Here is a 22,389-nt window from a genome sequence, read left to right as displayed (position 1 = left end):
ATGTTTGGGGCTGTCCTTGGGAGGAACCTTGAGCTCAAGGCCATGGGTATGACCAGAGCATCCCTTGACTCCCAAGTGAACATCTTGGGAGCTTCTGGTCCGACCTCATCTCCAGGTGGATGGAGGTGATCGAGAGAGCCGGCAGCTCACCTGGGAGGGCCAGGCGACCTGAGGAAGAGGCATGAAGGCCTTCCTGCCCAACGAGGACAGAGCCGAGGAAGCAGAGCTGGTTCAGCACATACCCCATGTTGCAGCATCCCCAGTGTAGGATGGGGGAGGGAGCCTCACAGTGACCTCCGGGAGGGGCGGAGGGGGGCACCCAGAGGATCACACATACATGTGAAATGGCACGCCCAGCTCGGGGTGGAGACTGAGCCCAGCTCTACTCCACCCTTTCCCCTCCCCGGGCAGCACCTGTTGAGGACTGGCCCAGAGCAGGACCCTGTGATGCGTGCTGCATACGTGCCCAGTAGAAGCCACTCTGGTGCCTGCCCCACAGACCTCTGGGGAAGTGGAAGCCAAGTCCCCCACGGGCCTCCAGTTCATCAGTTCCCAGTGTTTCCTAACAAACTCAAGTACACGGACGTGCTGTTCGTCGCTCGTGTAACGTGCATGTGCTGCTGGATAAAGAGCCTGTCCCTGCGGTCACCATGTACTAGGACTAGGACACAGAAGCCAGGAACAGGCCCCACCCATGGCCAGCATCTCTCCAATCCGGGTCTTTATTGAAAGTGGCAGGAGCCTCTCAATGTTCTATGAAAACTAACACCTTAACCTCAGAACATTTAGGGAAGCAAGGAAGTTCATTTTCTTTTAGAAAAAAAAACAAAAAACAAAAAAACCAACACCCCAGTTCTGGCTGACTCGAGTACTTTGGAGACACGGTACCTGATCAACACCACAAGGCCCATCTATGACCAACCAGCTTGGCCACTGGGGCCTCCGGGCAGGCGAGGAGGCAGACGGGCCAACAGTCCCCACTCCTCAGTCCGGGGTGGCGGGGAGGGATGATGGTGGTCGTAGCAGCACAGGGGTTCCAAGTCAGACCTTCCTCCCTGTGCTCCTCAAGCAGCAGCGCCCTTCAGCGGGTGGACGTCAGGTGGTTCCTGTTGTGCGAAAACCTGCGGAGAAGAATCCTGGTCTGGAGCGCAGGCCGGATGCGCGGCCAGCAGGGCAGTGGGCGGCTGCATGGGTGGGCCTAGGGGGAGAGATGCATAGAGCCTGGTCTCCAGTGTGACAGCCACAGCAAGTGCCCTGGGCCTCACCTCTGCACCCGCTCCACCAGGTGAGCCATCAACTTGTCCGAGATACCGGGGCAGGACTCCTCAGCCAGGCTGAAGGCGTTCTCCAGCTCCTCCAGTGCCCCCACGCCCCCGCCGCTCTGCTTGTGCTTCTCCTTGAGCTGCAGACAGACCCCCAGGCGCCTCACTGTGAGCTCCCGCCGGAGCACAGGGCCCTCGGTGGGGAGGCACTCCCGAGAGGCCTGCGCCAGAGGGTCCCTGGCGCCTCCCTGGGGCCTGGCACCTGCACCAGAGACCAGAGTGGTCCTTCCCCCACAAAGCTGGGATGGGCTGGGTTCCGGCAGCCCTAAGCCTGTAGCCAGGGCCTGGGACATCCAGGAAAGGCAGGTGCTGCCCCGCCCCCACGCCCCAGGCAATATTAGATCTTGGTTGTCAAGAAGGGTCTCCAGCAGCCTCTTAGGCAGAAGTGGGCCAAGCAAACCACATGGCTTCCTCCCAACCAAGGGTCACAGAAGCCCATGGCTCAGGTCCAGCGGACTTGAGAAAACAGCCCAGAAACCCCAAGTGCCCCACACGGCCAGACCACGACATCCTGACCCTCAGATGGAAGATGCCTGCCCTCCTTCAGACCTGGTAGGTAGCAGGCAGAAACAGGCCAGCCCCATGCTCCTGCCATACCCCTCACAGAAACAAAAGGGGAATGGCCTGTGTGTCTCCCAGGAAACCCCTCTGCCAGCCTCGACCGCAGTCCCAGTCCACAGAATCAGGAGCCACAGGGGGTGCACTTGGCGAGCCAGATGCAGCCACGCTGCCCCCCCTCATCCTCCCCAAGGACACATCAGCACACACTGGGCAGGAGCTCCCGCAGCCCGCAGCCCACGCCCCACCCCACCCCCAAGTCCCTCAAGGCCCACTCCATCCACTCAGAGCAGCCCAGGGTGCTCATGGCCCCTGTGACAATCGCCACCTCTGGCCTTGCTGCCCCTGTGGGGACATGGTCCAGCTGAGCTCCACAGGCTCCTGGTGCCTAGCCCATGACAGGCCCTCTCTTGCCGCCAGCTCCTCTCCAACCTCCTCCCTGGGTGGGTGATCTCCTGCCTGTACCTCCCACTCTGCCACTTTCCTCAGAAAACCTCTCAGCATCAAGTCCTCTCTCCCTGGGCTCCGAGTTCCGCTGTCACCTACGGTGGGAACCAGGCCCACAACCAGGGTGTGGGGGTACGTGGCGGCATTGTATTCCTGGGGTATTACCACCCATCAGCAGGTGACATGTAGGGTGACAGGACCACTGGGGAGTCACCCTTGAGGCCTCCCTGCCCTGGGCTGGACACCCATCACCGAGAACTAAGCCTCCCAAGCTCTCTAAACAGGTGACCGGTCCCTCTGTTTGCAATTCAGAATAAAAGGTTACAGAACACTAATTTTGTTCAAGGACCCCAGCAGGCTGAGAACGCAGAAAGATCACATAAAGGTCCTTTGTCCCAGCCACTTCTCCTTTGCTCAGAAAGCCTGGCCCCCAGATCCTGGTGCAACCCCAGTAGGCTCCGAGGGGCCTGGAAACCAACCCCAACAGTGGCAGCTGGTCAGCACCCCTCATCATACACCTCATGTTAACACCGTGCAGAAAGTGTCTGGCCCTCACCTCTCCAAAGACAGGCCGGACCAGCGTGGATAGGCACTGGGACCTCGGCTGCCTCTTGACAGGCTCCGCTGACTGCAAGGTCAAGGCCAGGGCAGGGTGAGCAGGGCAGAGAAGACTGCGCGCTCCCAGGGGGCAGGTGTGCTCCCTCCCCCAAATTTCTGTGCTCCTTACAAGGCAAAGCCTGGGGAAGCACCCACCCCAGGGTACCTGCCACCCCCGAAGCAGCTCCCCCAGAAGCAGCTCCCCCACCCGCCTGGCCAGGTCAGACCTTTTGGGGGCCATGCAGGGCAGTCCCCTTGTGCAGTTTGCTGTGCGGGCTTGGCCGGATGGTGGGGGGGAACGTCCAGATGGGACCCTGCTCTCCGTCCTCAGCATCTGCATCACTGGAGCAGAAGACGAAGGGCTGTGAGGGTCCTCGGGGCTGAGGGTCCCAAGTCCCACACCTTCTTGAGCCTCCCATTTATTTTGGAGGCAACCTCACGGCCCTAAATGCTACGTAGGCCCGCCTGGGCTTCAGGGGCCCATGACCGTGAGGCTGTGCCCCGTCCACAAGGGCCCCTACATGTCCGAGTCCTCGGAGCTGGACTCCTCGCCGTGCCCCTCTGACTTCCAGCGCTTGTAGCGGTCGATGAGCTCGGTGAGGAAGGAGGTCTTCTTGGTGTAGCGCGCGAGGAACTTGTGCTTCAGAAGCTCCTTGGCAGTGGGCCGCTGCAGGGCAGAAGGACGCAGATCACCGGGTGTCAGGGACATTGGAGCTCTGCCTTCGGGCCCCAGGGCTCCCTGCTCCCCGGGGCACCTGGTGGGAAGAGGCAACTGGGGGGGACACGCCTTCCATCCCCGGGTGTACCCACTCCACAAGCTTCTCTAGAGCTAGCTCCTGGCAGGTCCCACCCAGATCAGGAAGGGCTTAGGGCGGGGGACGGGGGGGGTGGGGGAGGCACCTGGCCCAGGGAAGGGGCCGGGTTTCAGAGCAGCTCAGGCCCCTCCCAGCCCACCCCAAGAGCCAGAGCTTACAAATCGGGGGTCTTTGTTGAGGCAGGCCTCCACAAACTCCTTGAAGGGCTTGCTATGGTGGCCCTCCAGGGTGGGCGGGCTGTTCTTGGGGATCAGGAACAGGACGCGCATGGGGTGGAGGTCAGAGTTCGGAGGCTCGCCCTTGGCCAGTTCAATGGCTGTGATCCCCAGTGACCAGATGTCAGCCTGGACAGAGACCCAGACAGGACATGGCTGCTGGGGGTTCCCCAGGCTGTGCCACGGCCACCCTCCTCCCTACCACTGTGCCCACCTTGAAGTCGTAGGCTGACTGCTTGATGACCTCGGGTGCCATCCAGAAAGGGGTGCCCACAAATGTATTCCTCTTGATCTGCGTGTCCGTGAGCTGCCCCGCCACCCCAAAGTCCGCCAGCTTCACATCACCCTGCTCTGAGAGCAGCACGTTGGCAGCTGCTCAACACAGGACAGCGGGTGTCACCCTCAGCCCCGTACCGGGCCCCACCCTGCACACAGCTGCCCGAGGAAGCACACCGCCACCTGGGGACACCAGCTCATCCATTTCAGGGATCTGAGCTTTCCTCTCCAGCCAGCGGGCCAGAGACCCGGGTGGGTAGCTGAATGCACAGGGGGCCCCAGTGTCTCATGACAAACCCCGGGAGCAGAGCCACGGCATGACAGGCAGAGGGAACTCTGACCCTTGGCCTCACGCTCCCCACAGCCTCCCTGGCTTAGCAGGGCTGGCTGCCAGGGTGGGGCAGACATTCGGATGGGGGACCACGGGCGAGGACTGTCCTTCCTCACAAGGTTGCAAAGTTAGCGTTGGCCCTGTACAGGAATAGGCGACTACTGTCTATTCGACAGAACTGCTCAGTTTCCAACGCCAGGAAAGAGTCGAGGCCGGAAGCGTCAAGCTACAGGGTCCCAGGCCCCCAGCAGACCCAGATGCACCCCCTCACAGTGACCTGCCACCTCCCACCCCGGCACTTCTAAGGTCGGGGTGGGGGCACAGGGACCTTTGATATCTCGGTGGATCTTGCGCTCCGAGTGCAAGTAGTCCAGGCCCTTTAGGATCTCCCGCAGGATGGTGGCGATGTAGGTCTCCTCCAGGGGGCCAGGTTTGAGCTGCAGAGGAAGTGTGGCAGGGCCTCAGGCACCCCCAAACACAGACCAGCCCTTCCTTCCATGCCCCTCCAGACCCATTGCCAGGGCCCTAACTCGACCCCCTCTCTACCCAGGGAGGGGCTACCCTGTGGACAGCAGGGACCTCCTATTCCCTGAACAACTCCTGGATGAGAAGAAGCCCCACACACAGAGCCAGGTGGGAGTAGGGGAGACTCTTGAGAGCGCATACCCTGCTTTCTTCTTTCTTGCAAAGGCGGTCCCGGCCACACTGCTGGGCCTGTCTGCCTGGGGGCTCCTACTTGCCTGCACCCCACAGGCGCAGGACCCCTTTAGCACGAGCAGCAGAAAGGGACCGCCAATAGCAGTTTGTGCTTGGCCTTAAATGGCTCCTAACCAACACGTAATACACCAGAACAGCAAGGGAGAGGCGGCCGGGGGTCCCCAGTGGTCTGGAAGTGCTGCCAGGACAGCCCCACAGCAACCTTCTTCTGTCTGCTCCTGCCCACGGCAAGCTGCCCGCTGCTGCCCACCGTTGCGGCCTACACCTCACCAGGTCCAACGCAGAACCGCCGCCCAGATACTCCATGATGATCCACAGCTTCGTGCTCTGGGATCAGAGAAACACCTGTCAGCACGGGGCAGAGAACTAAGCGGGACAGCGGGGCAAGGCCCCCAGGACACACTCTCCCCAGCAGCAGTGACTTGGGCCTCCAGCCCCTCAGGGACCCACCACAAGAAGGCCCCACCAGCCCCATTCAGCTCCCCTCACATCAAACCCCCAATGCAACCACTTTGCAGATGGACCAGTGGCCAAGTCCCCTATGCCGACGCCCCATCAAAAACCAGACCGGGAAGATGGCAGGCCCAGTCAGCACTCGGCCTCCACGTACCTGCACCCCAAGCATCCCCCTTCCCCCTGGGCTCCGGCTGCAGGGGTCCTAGAGTGCCCCCGGCAGGGCTTCCCAGACACTGTCCCATGGGGACTGCCCCAGTCCTGGAGATGCCCACAGCCAGGGGATGGGTCACCATGGCCCCTTCACAGCTAACCAGACCCTACTCACATCCCACATGCCCACCTGGCCCTTGGGGCAGCTGTTTTTGGGTGACCCACTCTACTGTGAAGTTGGGTCTATGTTCAACTGCTGCGGTCCCTCACCTTTCAGACCAGGCCTCTCCACCCCACTGTCCCCCAGCGGCAGGGGCAGACCCAACCAAGGCCTTCTGAGCAGGTAGAGGGGCTTCCAGGGGCCCCCTAGCTCCAACCACATGGAACACTGGGCATTATCACTCAAGCCCTCCAGACACAGGCTGGGCCAGGGTCGGCTGTCCCCAGCCTCCAGCTAAGCAGGCCCAGCACAGAGCCCGCCCACCAGGCACCTTCAGGTAGGAGCCGAAGTAGCGGGTGATGTACGGGCTGTCACACTGGCTGAGCACGGTGATCTCCTGCTGAATGTCCTCGATCTCGTCCTCAGCCTCCTCCAGGTCGATGATTTTGATGGCCACCACCTCCTTGGTGCGGTTGTCAATGCCCTTGTACACCTCCCCAAAGGAGCCCTTGCCGATACGGTCCAGCTTGGTGAAGAGCTCCTCTGGGTCCACGCGCGAGTGCTGCGGGGACACGTGGCGGGCAGCCGGTCAAGGGGGTGGCAGGACGGGCCGAGGTGACCATCCCCAAAATGAGGAGCCAGGGAAATCACCCACATTCTCTTCTTTCTTCTTTTATCTCTTTTTGTTCAGAAAAACTAAATGTACCCTCCACACAAAGGACAAGATCCTCTGGGAGCAGAGCAGCCCGGGCCCTGGGCAAGGGCTCAGGGCGTGGAGAGGTAGGAGAACCATAAAGGGCCCACACATGGGGAGGACCAAGTGAGGCACAACACATGTAAAGGGACATGGGGACAGTGAGGTCATCCCGTGCAACAGTGGGGATGGCAGCAAGGTCATCCCCTATGACAGCGGGGACAATAAAGCTGTCCCATGCAACCGTGGGGACAGCGAGGCCATCCAGTGCGACAGCAGGGAACAGTGGGGACAACAGCGAGAGAGTCTCTCATGAACCACAGGCCTAGTTAGTAAGAACAGACCCGTGCTGCCTCTTCCCTTATAACAAACATGCCACACTAAAGCAAGCCTCGAGGGGTGCCTGGGTGGCTCAGTTGGTCTGCCTTCGGCTCAGGTCGTGATCCCAGGGTCCTGGGATCGAGCTCCGAGTCAGGCTCCCTGCTTGGCAAGGAGCCTGCTTCTCCCTCTCACACTCCCCTTACTTGTGCTGTCACATAAATAAATACAACCTTTTAAAAAAATAACATAAAATAAAGCAAGCCTTGAGATGTTAGTAGCAAGCGGAGATCCTCAGGGGAGGGGGGAGGAATGGGCGGCACTCACTCACTCTCCTGTGAGCCCAGAAGACTCAAACAACAAAGTCTATGAATTAAAACAGAAAACCCAGCACACATTATCTGGGTTTTCCCTGCACACCTGCAAGCCACACCCCTCAGGAAGGGCTCCCTTTCTCGCCCCCATCAGTCCTCAGGACAGCTACACGCTGACACCAGCACAGAGCTGAAAACCGATGCTCTCCTGGATGCTGAATCCCAGATGTACAAGCATCCCAGAAGACTGCACAGTCCCAGGGCTGAAATTCCAACAAGGCCTGAGGGGTGCTGAGTGGCTGGAACAGAGGGCACCTAGCCGTCTGAGCAGCAGGACACAGCCAACAGAGGGGTGCCCATCCGTGGCCTGAGACGGCTCAACGTGGGGGCTCCATGCAGGACGGCAACACCCCAGGGGGTCCCCAGCCCCTCTCCACATGGCTCCCTAGGCTCCCGAGAACACCGAGCCACTATGTTTTCAGAGTCGGAGGCAGTCGGCACAGTACCAGAGAGACAAGATGGGGCTGGGAGCCCTGGGACCCAAGCAGGGGTTTGGGGCCTGGGGCGAAGGTGAGGATAGGGCCTAGTGTCTTGTCCAGACAGGGGCAGAAAGGGCTTCCCCAGGCCCAGAGACTCAGACTCACAGAGAGTAGCCTCCGTCCCCACATCCCCAAGCACCTATCAACAAGGGGGCATCTTGGTGCCAACCTAGAGAGCTGAGGCATAAAAGGAAAACAAATCCCAGCTCAGCTTGCCTCATCAGCACTGAGGGCTCAGCCGGGCCCAGCCAGTTACGGAACGTGGCTGTCCTCAGGTCCTCACCGGGACCGGCAGTCCAGTCCCCAAGTCAGTGCACACGGCGGACAAGGCGCAGCGGATGTATGTGGCCAAGCTCTGGCGAGTCCTCAGAGCCACAGCTGCAGGCTTCAGAGGGACACAGAAAGCCGAGTGGCACTCAGGTCCCTCGTGCCCAGCTGCTGGGTAGCTCCGCTTCGGCTGCACATGCTCTGAAGGAAATCAGAGCACGCCAGGCCTGTGGCTGTGAGTCACAGCCGCTCAGTGGTCTTCATGGTGTGCATGGAGTGAGATCACAAGATCAGAACTCACCCAACTCAAGAGAGAGGCCTAGCATGGGGGGAGCCATCAGTTCCAGGACCACGGGCCACCAGCTGGCAGTCAGCACGAACATACCTTCCTGCCAAGGCAGAGCCATCTCTGCCTCCGGTGGGGGGAGCTCACCATCCCATGCTCAGTCCCAGGCTTCTCAGGGAAATGTGGTCCAGGACATAGTCCCTGAGGCCCACATGGCCCCTTCCCACCTTCCCAAAGGCTCCTTCAGTTCGCTCAGCCATCGTCCCCTATTCAGTGCCCCACCCCCACCCCCAGAGTGCAGTCTACCATGCCGGAGCCAGACAGGCTACCTCAGCCCCATGGGACACCCCAAGAGCAATGCCCAATAACTCCAGTCCATCTGGTGCCGTGACAGCGTCCTCTGTCGCTGGAGAGAAAGTCCCCCTCCTTAAGGCGGCCTCAGAGAAGAGCTGGAGGAGGCAGGGCTGACACCCAGCAGCACCAACAAGCCCCAGAGCACACCCCAGCCTCTCAAGGTCCCCTGCCCCCTGCTGAGAACCCCACGTCAGTCCCCACCCAGGTCCGAAGGTGTCTGTCTGACCCACCACAGCAACCCGACTAGGGAAACCCCCTGATGAGGCACTCATACCTCCACTCGCCTGGGAGAACACAGGAAACCTGCAGTCAGAGTTCCAGGCCCTAACCCCCAATTCTCACCCTCCTGGAGTCCCCACCACTGCAGGCCAGTCAGCTCAGCAGACAGCGTGACAGGAATGCCCCTGCCTAGGACCCTCACACAACAAGCATACCACAGGGTCCCTGTGTTTGCAGCTCCAGCAGGAAGGAAAGGCAGGCAGCTCCTGGATCTGGGCTGCTTTTCTAGGCCTTTTTCTAGATCTGGGGCCACCACCTGGCAGCAAGTCTGCTGTTCATGTCACCCCACAAAATGAAGGGAGTGAAGCCATTCCCAGACAGCACCCAACAGGCGGGGCAGCCATAGTGCCAGGACACCTGCAGCCATTCTGGCCCCGAGGGCAGGAACTAGCGAGGCGGAGGGGAGATGACTGCGGCGGGAGCACAGGCTGTGGGGAAGCAGGACCCACACAGTCACAATGACCACTGCCTCCAGAGAAAACCAGGCTTCCCGTCACTGACAGAGGCCGAGCCTACTGCCCTCTGAAAGGACAGAAGGCTTCCTTCCCCTGGGGTCCCTTCCCCAGCTCCTCCCACCTGCACCCCCAAAGCAGGTGTGACCTGGCCACCCAGCCCTGACACCAAGCACCATAGGCCCACAGGGACAGATGTGGCTCACAGCTCCAATTTCTCATCCTGGGACCCACGGGAACTACTCCCACAGCATTTTTTTTCTTCCTGTATTCCAAGAAGGAAAATAAGAATGGTAAAGGATATTTCTGTTCCACTTCCAGAAGAAATGAAGCCTTGAAGACAGATCCTGCCTTCTGATTACGGGACAGCTGAGAGCTTCAGCCCCACACAAACTTGGATTTGAAGCCTCAATCTAACACTTTTTAGCCAACGAACCTTTCTAAGCATCAAGTTCTTAAATCTAGGGTAACAAGAGTCCCTGTGATAAGGGTGCTGGAGGAATTACAGAAGATAAAACACATAAAAGGCTTAGCACAAGGAGTGACGGCCTCTAACGCCCTATTAATGTGTCCTGGATGCTTAAGTGTCACGTAGGTGAGTGTTTTTTTTTTTTTTCCCAACTCAGTTCTTTTTTCTAGTTAGCACCTTTGCATCTGAAGAATGGAAATAAATCCCGGAGCCCATGACACGTGGTCGCGTGGCATCGTGTGGAGGTGGGAACAATAGTGGTGGGAGTTACAAGGTGGGGCTTGACGAAGTCACTCAGCACATGCCCCACTTCCTCCCCAGGTGCCTTCCCCGCAGCTCCTGTCACTCACCAGAACCAGGACTAGGCTGAGTCCCGGGCACCAACTCTGTCCTACGCTCCCAAAAACAAGCTGGAGGCCGACTTTCCTACAGTGTCACAGGCATGTGGTTTACCAGAAACCAGTGTCAAAACGAATGAAGAACCTGCTAGCTTTGCTGAGCATGGGTCAGCAAGGCCCGGTCCCCGTGTGCTGGTCCAGGATGCCCTGCTCAACCCTGGGTCTGGAGCTGAGCCCCTCTCTGGCTCCTCTTCCCCCAAGTCTGGTCCATAGGACTCCTGCTCCTCCCTCATTACAGTTCCCCCCCAACCCCCCGCACTCAGCACTCAGAGGGAAGCAAAGGGTGCTGACCATCCCAACCCCAGCAGTCCGCCTAAATCTTGCCCAAGACAACTCTTCAAGGAGAACAGAGCCAAGCAGGGAAGAAAATCTGGCTGTCGGAGTGGTTTCCTCGATTTCACGTCAGCCTCAGCTTACGCTTGTTTTGAAGTAACAGGAGGGGGTACAGACGACCAGCCCCCATGCTGGCTGCCCCGACCCTACCCTCCCAGTGCCAGCAGTGGGTGCTTGCTCCAGGCACACTCAGGGCACACCACGGAAGGCCCCTGAGGTCAGCAGGTTAACATATAAGGCCAGACACCTCCAGGAGGCTCGGGATGGGGAAGGGCAGGAATGATCAATCAGAAACGACGCACAGCAGGCACCTTCCCCACAAGACTTCCAGCCCAGGTGACACAGGTTCTTCCCAGCATCACTCTCATCCCCCTCAAGGGAGACTCTAGCCCTCAGCATAACGCTACTCAGTCACATCCCAGCTCCTCCTGCCTGCCTGTTCACAAGGAGTCCCCCCAGCCTCTGCCCCAGCCAAATGTGGCCACCCTGGTCCAGTCCCATGGTCTAGTGTGGAACCCGACCTTCCAAGACCCTCCCAATGGGAAGATCCAGGTTCCCAACGAGTCCCGCCCCAGCGGCCCAGGCCTGCGCCTGGGATAAGGCTCTGCAGGCACTCCACGGTCCTCCACGGGAGCTGCCTCCACAAGTCTGTGCCCCCCCGAACGGCTCCCGGGCCCGGGGATATGCATCACCCGGGTCCCGACCAACGTCTGCCCTTTGGCCCCGCTCCTTTGTGGGCCCCGCGCTTTGGGAAGCCCAGGACGAGTTTCAGGAGAGACACCCCTTAGTGACACAAATGCTGGCCAGTGCTCCGGTCTCTGGAGTTCGGGCGGGCCCCTCGCTCCCCAGAAACCCCAGAAACCAGTCTTACCTGGTTGGCAAATCCCCTGAGGTGAGCCATGTCTGCGATGCCCTCAGACCATCCGTGGCGGCCCCAGGACGCCCCGAGGTCCCGCCTGGAGACTCTGGAACCCGGCTTCCTCGCTTCAATCAACTGGAAGGAGAGCAGGCCCGCTCCACGCTCCACTGGGACGCACGGGGCTTCCCCGGGCCAGGCGCCCCCACCCATGTCGCCCCTTGAGGGCCTCACCCACCCGGCCCGCTGCGCCCCCCCAGGGCCGCGTGCCCGATCCCCCTGAGGCCCGCTACGGCTGAGCCCCGCCCCCAGCGCCCTACCCGACCCAAACCCCGCCCCTCCCCGCGCCCGCCCCCCCCCACCAGCCCCGCCCGGGTCCCTCAGCACCGTCCACCCGCCCCACGGTCCCTACTGCTCGACCCTCTCCCACCGCCCGGCCCCCTCCTCAACCGCCCCAGGCGCGGGCCCACCCGGCAGCGCGCCCACCTCCGGGGGGCTCCATCCCGGCCTCCCCCGTCCCGCTCCTCAGTGCCCGCGAAGGCTCCCACCCGCAGCCTCCTCTCGCCCGGGGATACCCGGGCCCTCTAGCCCGCGAAGCAGCGGCAGTGGCGGCGGTGGCCGGAGAAAGCCCAGCGGCGTCGACGGCAAGAGCGGTGCGCGATGACGTAACTCAGTGCGGGTTTCTCTGGGACACCGAGTCCCACCGCTCGCTCCGGGTTCGGGTGTCTGCCGGCGCTGGACTACAACTCCCGCCAAACCTCGAGGCAGGGCAGTGTCGCGGGGCTCTCTGGGACTCGGAGTCGGGCTTCCTGAGCGGCTCTAGACCACGTCTCCCAGCAGGCCCTGGGGAGGGGCGCGCCTGGAGGCGGGGCCAGGTGGGGGCAGAGCAGCCTAGGGTTGGGGCCGCCCAGCGCGGTGCATGCCCCCACCCCCTTCTCCCTCCCGCCCTCCTCCTCCTGTTCTCCCCTCGCCCGCGCATCCCCACCTGTCTCCATCCCCTCCCACTCTCGCTCCGTCCTCCCTCCCAATACCCTGCATCCCCATCTGCCCTTTCCTCCCCTTACCCCCACCCCCTTTCTGTCCTCCGTCCTGGTCCCTTCCATCCACCTCCCCTCCCTCTGCTCTTCATCCTCTCCTCACTCCCCTCTTTCTCCCTCCTCTGCTCCACCATGGAGGGCATTTGGTGATGCCCTATTCTGTAGGCTGTGGCCAGTTGGGCCACCCAAGTATGTCTGGAGGGACTGACTGAGAAACAGTGTGGGGCACACTAGCCACGGACTACTGTTCAGCTCGCAAAAGGAAGGACATTCTGACACCTGCTGTGACATGGGCGAACCTAGAGGACGTCACTCTAAGTGCAGCAAGCCAGATACAGAAGGGCGAATACTGTACGGTTTGCACATATATGAAGTCCCTAAAGGAGCCAAAATTATAGAGATACAGAGTATATATGGTGGGCATCAGGATCTGGGGGAGGGAAAATGGGGAGTTAATGTTTAATGGACACAGTTTCTGTTTTGCAAGACAAAGAGTTGTGAAGATTGGTTGCACAACAGTGCAAATGTACTGAGAACTGTTAAGATGGGGGACACCTGGGTGGCTCGGTCAATCAAGCTTCTGCCTTTCTGTCTGGGTTGTGATCCCAGGCTCCTGGGATGGAGCCCGCTTGGGGCTCCTTGCTTGGCGGGGTGTCTGCTTCTCCCTCTGCCTGCTCTGCCTGCAGCTCCCCCTGCTTGAGCCATCTCTCTCCCTCTCTCTCTGACAAATAAAATCTTTTTAAAAAAATTAAAAAGAACTGCTAAGATGGTAGGTTTTATGTTATATGTATTATATCACAATTTAAAGGGGGAAAAAAAAAGAAATAGAAAAGGAATTAAGTTCTGACACATGTTACATGAACCTTGAAAGCATTATGCCAGGGGTGCCTGGGCAGCTCAGTTGGTGAAGCAACCATCTTTGGCTCAAGTCGTAATCCCTGGGTCCTGGGATCAAGCCTCCCTCTGCCACTCCTCCCTCCCCTCCCCCCACCCCGCGCCCCTGCCTTGCTTGTGCTGTATCTCTTTATCAAATAAATAATTAATAAAATCTTTTTTTAAAAAGAAAAAAAAAACATTATTCCGGGAGCACCTGGGTGCCTCAATTGGTTAAGCATGTGACCCTTGGTTTCAGCTCAGGTCATGATCTCATGGGTCATGGATTCTTTCCCTTTGCCCCTCCCCCTACTCACGCATGCACACACACACACTCTCTCTCTCTCAAATGAATAAATAAATCTTTAAAGAAAATTATGCCAGGTAGATGTAGTGAAAAGAAGGGCCATCTGTACCCCAATGTTCATAGCAGCAATGGCCACAGTCACCAAACTGTGGAAAGAGCCAAAATGCCCTTCAACAGACGAATGGATAAAGAAGATAGGGTCCATATATACTATGGAGTATTATGCCTCCAACAGAAAGAATGAATAACCAACTTTTGTATCAACATGGATCAGACTAGAGGAGATTATGCTGAGTGAAATAAATCAAGCAGAGAAAGTCAATTACCATATGGTCTCACTTGTGGAGCATAAGGAATAACACGGAGGACATTGGGAGAAGGAGAGAAGGGAGTTGGGGGAAACAGGAGGGGGAGAGGAACCATTAGAGACTGTGGACTCTGAGAAACAAACTCAGGGTTTTGGAGGTGAGGGGTGTGGGGGGTTGGGTGAGCCTGGTGGTGGGTATTAAGGAGGGCACGTATTGCATGGAGCACTGGGTGTGGTGCATAAACAATGAATCTTGGAACACTGAAAAAATGAAGTTTAAGTAAAAAAAAAAATTATGCCAGCAGACTTAAGCCACTCACAAAGTGGAAAATGTTATATGATTACATACATATGAGGCATCAAGAATAGGCCAATTCAAAACACAGAAAGAAGAGAGGTTTCCAGGGCCTGGGGAGGGGAATGGGGAATTATTACTGAAAGGTCCTCCACTAATGGGTCCGTGATTAAAGGAGCAAGACTGATACAAAGCAAAGGCCAAGCAAAGCTTTATTTCGAGCCAAGCATTGAGAATCAAACCGACTGGCCAGAGCCGCCCCTTACAAAGAGGCGACCTCTCTCTGCCTTACAGACTAGCTTTTAAGGGCAAAGGCCATGTGGTTAGGCCTGGCCACACACAGGTGGCCAATGAGATTGTAACACACAGAGAAATCTGCACAGTCATGCTAGGTCACACATAAGTGACCACTCGAATTACAATTTACCCTAGTAGATATTTGAACCAGTCTATCACCTTGGTCAGAATTGGCGCCCAAAAGGCAGGACCCACACTCCTTGGTAGCTAGGGAGACAGTACGTGCCCCCACTGATTGGATACCTCCACCTGGCCTGACCCACCCTTGTATTTGGGCTTTGTTACCCAGGACTGGTTTCCCGGGCTTGCTTTTAAGTAAGTCCCCTGTCGGGGAGGGGAGGGGGGCAGGGGCAGTTTTACTGCATAAACAACAAAATGACTGTTTAATCCAAGATGGAATCCATCTGGCTAAATAGGCCCTTACAATTACTTATTAGGGACAAAGTTTCTGTTCGGGGTGATAGAAAAAAAAAAGTCCTAGAAATAGTAGTGATGGTCACACAACATAGTGAATTTACTTAATGCCACTGAACTATACATTGCATATTTTATGTTTTGTGTATTTTTAAAAAGATTTTCTTTATTTACTTGAGAGAGAAAGAGAGAACACACAAACAAGGGAGGGGCAGAAGGAGAGAGAGAAGCAGGCTCCCAGGGAGCCTAATGCAGAACTTGATCCCAGGACCCCAGGATCATGACCAAAGGCATATGCTTAATTGACTGAGCCAGCCAGGTGCCCTGTCATGTGTATTTTACTACAAATAAAGAAACACAGTGATAAAATGGACCTCAACAGGTTTTTAAATTTTGCTTTCAGAGCGACACTGCTAAGATAAGGAACAGACATCCTACAAGACTGGGAGAAAAAAAACTGCAAATCACACTTCCAACTGTATATAGATGTAGATATATATATATATATGTAGATATATATATATATCTAGATATCTAGATATATATAGATGTATATATATCTATATATAGATGTATATATGTGTATATATACATATACATATATACATATACATACATATAGATGTATATATATGTATATATAGATATATAGAGAGATGTAGATATATATCTACATATATATACAGTTGTATATGTATACATATATATACAGTATATATACATACACACACACACACACACACACACACACATATATATGTATATGTGTGTGTATGAAATTTAGAAAGAGCTTTCCAAACTCAACAGTTAGAAAACAACCCAGTTTCGGGCACCTGGGTGGCTCAGTGGGTTAAGCCTCTGCCTTCGGCTCAGGTCATGATCTCAGGATCCTGGGATTGAGCCCTGCATCAGGCTCTCTGCTCAGCAGGGAGCCTGCTTCCTCCTCTCTCTCTGCCTGCCTCTCTGCCTACTTGTGACTTCTCTCTCTCTTACTCTGTCAAGTAAATAAATAAATAAATTCTTAAAAAAAAAAAGAAAGAAAGAAAGAAAACAACCCAATTAAAAAAAAATTGAGACGAGGCTTGAACAGCATAGCACTGAAGAGGACATATGAATGGTAAAACCACACGGATGGGTGCTCACCATCATTAACTATCAGGGAAATGCAAATTAAAACCATAGTGAGGTACTATCTACATACATATTAGAATGGCTAAAATAAAAAGAAATTTAAAATTTAATAAATTGGGTATCTGACTGGCTCAGTTGGTTTGGTATCTGACTCTTGGCCTCAGCTCAGGTCTTGATCTCAGGGTCATGAGCTCAAGACCAGTAAATTAAAGGGGCGCCTGGGGGGCTCAGCCAGTGGAGCGTCCGACTCTTGGTTTCGGCTCAGGTCGTGATCTGGGGGGTGGTGAGATCGAGCCCCGCCTTGGGTTCCACACTCAGCAGAGTCAGCTTAAGATCCTTTCCCCCTCTTCCCTTCTGCTGTTCTCCCCCACTGTGCATGCTTGAGTACTCTCTCAAATAAATAAATAAATAAAATCTTTAAATAAAAAAGATTGGCTAAAATAAAAACTACTGACAGTAGCAAGTGCCCTAATTTTCCCAGGAGCTTCCCAGTTTTAGCACTGAAATTCCTGCATCCCTGCAAACCCCTCAGTCACCAGGGAGAGGACGCAGAACTGGAGCTCTCATAGGGTGTAAATGGTCGGAATGTAGAACGGTGCAGCCACTCTCGACATCCGGACGGTTGCTTAAGTCCACCCTACACCTTGCATGTGACCCCGACTTCCTAACCCTGTCTACTTATCCTAGAGAAATGAGTTATCTTCACAGAAAAACAGGAGTATGAATGTCTACAGCATGCCTATTTACAGCCCCCAAATGGAGATAAGCCAGAAGCCCCCCAGTGGGTGAGTGAGTGGTCCACCCACGCCAGGAATACTATGGTTACATGCACAACCCTGGTGAGCCCCCTCACGGAGCACGCCCACCCATCGCAGAGCTCCCTTGCAGAGCCACCCCCCACCCGTGGAGCCCCCTCGTGGAGCCCTCCCCCCACTGACGAACCCCTGTGTCTCGCAGACCCGCCTTCCTCCCACAGAGCCCTCTGTCTTGTGGAGCCCCCTCACCCCCAGGGCCACCCCAGCACCCTGTTCTCTTCTATGACCCCCCCCCGCTGTGAGCTCAGCAGGTGTACTATGCTGTGACCCTGCCCCAGGCAGTGGTCCCCCCATCCTTCCCACCCCGCCCCTGGGAAGGCGGCCTGGATCCTGCCTCTCCTGGCCCAGAGCTCGAGGCTGGGGGTCCTGTGGGGCAGGAATGCACAGGCGTCTGTCTGTCCCCAGAGTTTCCCCCCACCCACACTGCTACAGGATGGGAAGCAGGGCTAGGGGCTCATTCTGGGGGACTGCACGTTTTTCCTCTGGCAGGCAGCCCCCTCTTCTGTCCAGTGACCCAGGTGCGTGAGGCTGTAAGCCCGCAGCCCACCCAGTGCCCTGATGGAGCGGGGAGCCCAGGCTTCCAGGTTCAGAATGCGCTGGGTGGGGAAAGAAGTGTTGGGGAGGGGGGATCTGGGGAGATTTCCCGGACTTCACAGAATAGCTTCTCTCTCCAACAGAGGCTATGCCTGAGGGACAGGAGCCCAGGTGGCCAGAGCTTGGTGCCACCCCCTTGAGATGGGACTTCTCTGCCTGGGCTCAGATTTTCCTTAGCATCTGGAGGCCCACTGGCCTTAGGTGAGTGTTTTCTCTCTCTGGGGCCCCTTCCAGGCCTGTCTCAACTCTTCATGGCCTAGAATGATCCCACTGGCCCAGTGACCCAGGTACAGGGTCAGAACCCCTGCTCTGGGGCCCAGGGTTGGGGTGAGATGAGCCAGAAGCCTCTGCTCAGACACGTGGGCTCTTTTGGACAATGTCCAGTCGAACTGACTCATCTTGGGAGGGTTCCAGAAGCTCACCCTGTCCAAAGGGCCAGTGGGCTGGCAGCAGGGGCGGGACGGGGTGGATGGGGAGAGAGTAGACCAGAACCACCTCCCTAGGTGGGAGGGATCGAGCAGTTTGGGCACTTTACCTTGCCCCTGGGTGTAGGTCCCAGAGGGGACTCTCCAGGCCTCTCAGACTTTAAACCAGGCAGGGATGAGAGAATGTGGAGGCCACCATGGGGGGGGCTGGAGGGGGTGAGGGGAACAGCCTTGCTCCCTCTCCTAGGGACACAGACTGCAATGAGGGGAAGGTGCAGATGGCTGAGCCCATCCCTAGGGGCTTCCCTGTCACACAGTGGTCACCCAACAGCCTTGATCCCGAAACCCAGTGGATGAAGAGAATGGGAAAGAGGAGGGTGTTACGGGCCTCGGCCAAGTATTACCACTTGGGTCCCTGGGGTCTCTGCCTGATCCCTTGGCCTTTGCTTCTGCTCACCACCCACTGGCTTGGTACGGGGGGGGGGGGACACCCCTCCGTGGGCCTCAGATTCTCCTCTGTCCAGGGGAGCCTGGGGCCCTCTTCAGGTCATGATTGAAGCCCCAGCTGCACACAAACTGTCCCTGGGGGTCCCCAGGACTAGGAGGGTGAGCGGGGCCCCAGGTCTCTCTTCTGAGCAGAGGCAGCTTTGAGAGCAACCCCGGGAAGGCCTCACATTCCAGCTCTCGGGATGAGGCCAGGGCGGCCACAGAGAAGGGCAGGAGTTTCCCATGCACGCTTGTCTGCCTGTCAGAGCACTGTGGAAGAGGACTACCCACTGAAGGGGGGTGGATGAGCGAGGGGACCCCCACACAGCCTCCCCAAATGTAAAGGGAGGCCATGCAAACACTCACCATGCACTACTGAGTGAAAAAACAGATTTTAGGACTACACCCTAATTTTGTAACCATATGGATACTATTTTGAACTGAGAGGATTTTTGGACTATGCACAGTGATGTGGATCTTAAATTTTATTTTTATTTGCTTTTCCAAGCATACTTTAGTGACCCGGTTTTACTCTTGTACTCAGAAAAATGGCTTATCTGTGGCTTCTGGCCAAGACTTTGAAATCTCAGAACAACGAGGATTATTTCAAAACAACATATTCATGAGTAAAGTAGGCCTCGGGATCCCAGGAACATGGCTGGTGTAGTTCCCTGGGCCTGCCCCCCATGGGCTGCAGGGTGAGGGCCCCGGCTGGCCCTGGGGAGCTGAATCCCACCCCGCCCCGACAACAGCAGCCTGGGGAGATCACCTGGGTCAAGGTCTTCTGTACCCCTACAGACAGTAAGTCTTCACCTTCCAAGACTGAATTTAAGTTTTGGAAACATTCAAAGCCAGTTTGGTGCTTCCTAATGGGCTGCCCACCTCTGCCTCCCATCCAGCTTCCCAGATGCCGGTAGCCGGCTTCTTCTGTCTCTCTGGACACAGACCAGGCATCAGGCTCTAGGTCCCATACTCGTTTTTCCCTGTGCCCTGTGGATGAGCTCAGACGCCTTGGCCAGGTTTCGGTGTTTGGATCCTGGCAGTGGGGTTCCACAGGGGACAAAGCTCTCCTCCGTGAAGTGGCCCAGACGCAGAACTTTAAGGACGCCCCTTCTGCTGACCCAGCAACTCTGAGTCCAGCATCAGCACTGAGAAAATACAGAGGCACGATTTCGCTCAACAGGGGCACAGGTGCAAACACCTCAAGTACCCAGTGATAGCCGCAATTAAATCACACTTCCAAACTCCCAGGGAACATGGTGCAGAGGCCTCGAACTGTCGAACTGGAACTGTCGTTGGTAATACATCGTCATGACTGAGCAAAACGCTCCCAGCCACAGAGCAAGTGGGAAAACTTCTACCCTGCTCCCTTCCTTTCTCCCTCATTCCCCTCCCCTCTCTTCCCTCTTCCTCCCCCTGTGGTTGGATAGGAATGTGTCAGACATTTATAAGCTTGGCCTGTGAGCCAGATTATGAATCTTTCATGCAAATTCTTTATTTTTTCTATACTTTCCAGACTTTAACAATGCCTCTGTCTTACTCTTAGACTAGGCTCCCCCAGGGTGGGGCAGCAGATCAGCTCCCAAAGCGTCCACCTGCCCTCCCCAAGCAGGCTCTAACGCAGCCCAAACACAGGCAAGCTCACAACCACACGCTCCAAGCACACGCCTTTCCTGTGGCAACTGTAACACAACGCCACACACTGAATGGCTGAAAACAACACGTCAGTACTATAATGGTTCTGGAGGCAAAAGTCTGGCGTGGGTCTCACTGGGCTAAAATCAAGGTGGTGCCAGGGCTCCTTCCTTCTGGAGGTTTCCTTGCTTTTTCAAGCTTCTAGAAGCCACCTGCATCCCTTGGTTCCTGTCCACCCCCCTACCCCCAACCCCTGCAAAGCCAGCCTCTCTCTGACCCTGTTTCTCCCAGACCCTGTGATGTAGCTCCTCTCTGAGCTGACCCTCCCTCCTCCCAGTTAGAAGGACCCTCGTGATGCTATGCCCACCTAGACAATGCAGGTGACGGCTGCCTCAGGACCTTCCATCGAAGCCCACCTGCAAAGTAACTTCTGCCACGTGAGCTGCAATGCACCAGGATTCGGCGGAGGACGGCTTCAGGGTTGTTGCTGAGCTAGCACACCACGCGGGGAAGATGCACCCACACACAGACACACACAGACACACAAGCACACACAGTCACATGCAGAAACACACACAGACACCCACACACAGACACATGCAGACACACACAGACCATACACAGACACTCAGAGAGAAACACACAGACACACAAGCACACATAGTCACACACAGACACACAGACACACATGCAGACACATAGTCACACACACAGACACATAGACACATGCAGACACACAGACACACACATAGTCACACACAGACACACACACACACAGTCACACGCAGACACACACACACAGACACACAGACACACATCCACGTACAGACCACACAGACACATAGTCACACACTCAGACACATACACAGTCACATGCAGACACACACACAGACACACAAGCACACACTGTCACATGCAGACACACACAGAGACACACAGTCACGCACACACAGACACACACAGTCACACGTGGACAGACACACACACAAACACAAGCACACAGTCACACACACACTCAGACACTCGGACCAACATACTCAGACACACACTCAGACATAGACACACATACACTCTCACATACACAAGCACCTTACTCAGACACACACACACAGTCATACTCAGACACTCAGACCCACATACTCAGACACACACTCAGACACAGACACACACACATTCAGACACACACAGTCACACATGCAGATGCAACAGCACACACGGTCACACACAGACACTCAGACCCATGTACTCAGACACACACTCAGACACACACACAGATACACAATCACACACAGTCACACACAGACCACACACATTCAGACACACACAGTCACACACACTCAGACTACATACACAGAGATGTGCAGAGATATACATGGGGGAAAATTTCCCAAAAAACAAAGAGAAATGTGGGTTTTCAGGTTAGAATGGGTAATGAAGTCTTGACCTAACACACTGTAGTCAGTTTTAGAATTGTAAAGATAAAGACAAGTCTTAAAAACCGAGGGGGTTGGGTACTTGGGTGGCTCAGTGGGTTAAGCCTCTGCCTTCGGCTCAGGTCAAGATCTCAGGGTCCTGGGATCCAGCCCCACATCAGACTCTGTGCTCAGCCGGGAACCTGCTTGCTCCTCTCTCTCTGCCTGCCTCTCTGCCTACTTGTGATCTCTGTCTGTCAAATAAAGAAGTAAAATCTGAAAAAAAAACAACAACTGAGGGGGTTGAATGGCATCACTCATTGAGATATGCTGAGTCCTAATCCCGTCCTGTGAGCAGGATCCCGTTTGGACAGGGGGTCTTTGCAGGGGTCACCAAGTGAGGACGAGGTTATGTTGGAGGAGGTGGGCCTGGAAGGGGAGCTGTCCACGCCAACACACTGGCGGGAGGAAGGTCGCGTGGCAGTGGGCAGAACTTGCAGAGACACAGCTCCCAGCCGGGGACGGCAGGAGAGCCAGCAAGTGGCACAGCCAAGAGAGAGGCAAGGACAGACCCTCCCCGAGGACCACAGGGAAGCCAGCTCGGCTTACACCTGGAATCGGGGACTTGTGGCCTCTGGAACCATGAAGGAATCCCTCTGTGGTTCTGTGCCATGGGGTTTGTGGTCCTATGTTAGGGACCCCAGGTGATGAATAAAGGGATGGAGAAGGGAGGAGGGTCATAGCGGAGACAGGAACAC

The 22,389-nt window shown here is 56.3% G+C and overlaps 2 protein-coding genes across 8 annotated transcripts in view; one reads left to right on the top strand and one right to left on the bottom strand.

Moving 5' to 3' along the window:
• The window catches only part of FARP2 (FERM, ARH/RhoGEF and pleckstrin domain protein 2), a 110,954-nt gene extending 110,137 nt beyond the window's left edge, over positions 1-817 (top strand). For all 4 annotated transcript variants that reach the window (XR_013966536.1, XR_013966537.1, XM_080798351.1 and 1 more), the window contains one exon: positions 116-817. Coding sequence is in view for 2 of the 4 variants with exons in the window: in XM_080798351.1 (XP_080654477.1) it covers positions 116-185 (70 nt within the window). In the remaining 2 variants the exon portion in view is untranslated. The remainder of the gene's footprint in view (positions 1-115) is intronic.
• On the bottom strand, positions 698-12,243 carry STK25 (serine/threonine kinase 25). Of its 4 annotated transcripts, none has more exons than XM_080798353.1 (12): positions 12,090-12,243; positions 11,619-11,741; positions 6,376-6,606; positions 5,549-5,605; positions 4,890-4,998; positions 4,169-4,326; positions 3,898-4,083; positions 3,446-3,591; positions 3,152-3,266; positions 2,884-2,955; positions 1,266-1,402; positions 698-1,121 (listed from the first exon to the last, which is right to left on the bottom strand). In XM_080798353.1, exons 2-12 carry the CDS (start codon positions 11,646-11,648, stop codon positions 1,082-1,084), a joined length of 1,281 nt encoding a protein of 426 aa, XP_080654479.1. In that variant the 5' UTR covers positions 11,649-11,741; positions 12,090-12,243; the 3' UTR covers positions 698-1,081. The 4 variants fall into 4 exon arrangements, with proteins under 4 accessions (XP_080654479.1, XP_080654480.1, XP_080654481.1 ...); XM_080798354.1 differs by having other exon boundaries at positions 12,152-12,243; XM_080798355.1 differs by having other exon boundaries at positions 12,179-12,238.
• Positions 12,244-22,389: the final 10,146 nt, after the last annotated feature.

The sequence above is a fragment of the Martes martes genome (assembly GCF_963455335.1).
Source record: "Martes martes genome assembly, chromosome: 3".
In the NCBI taxonomy this organism is placed as follows: domain Eukaryota; kingdom Metazoa; phylum Chordata; class Mammalia; order Carnivora; family Mustelidae; genus Martes; species Martes martes.
Note: the sequence above shows the minus strand (reverse complement) of the source record. Positions and strands in the feature narration are given on the sequence as shown.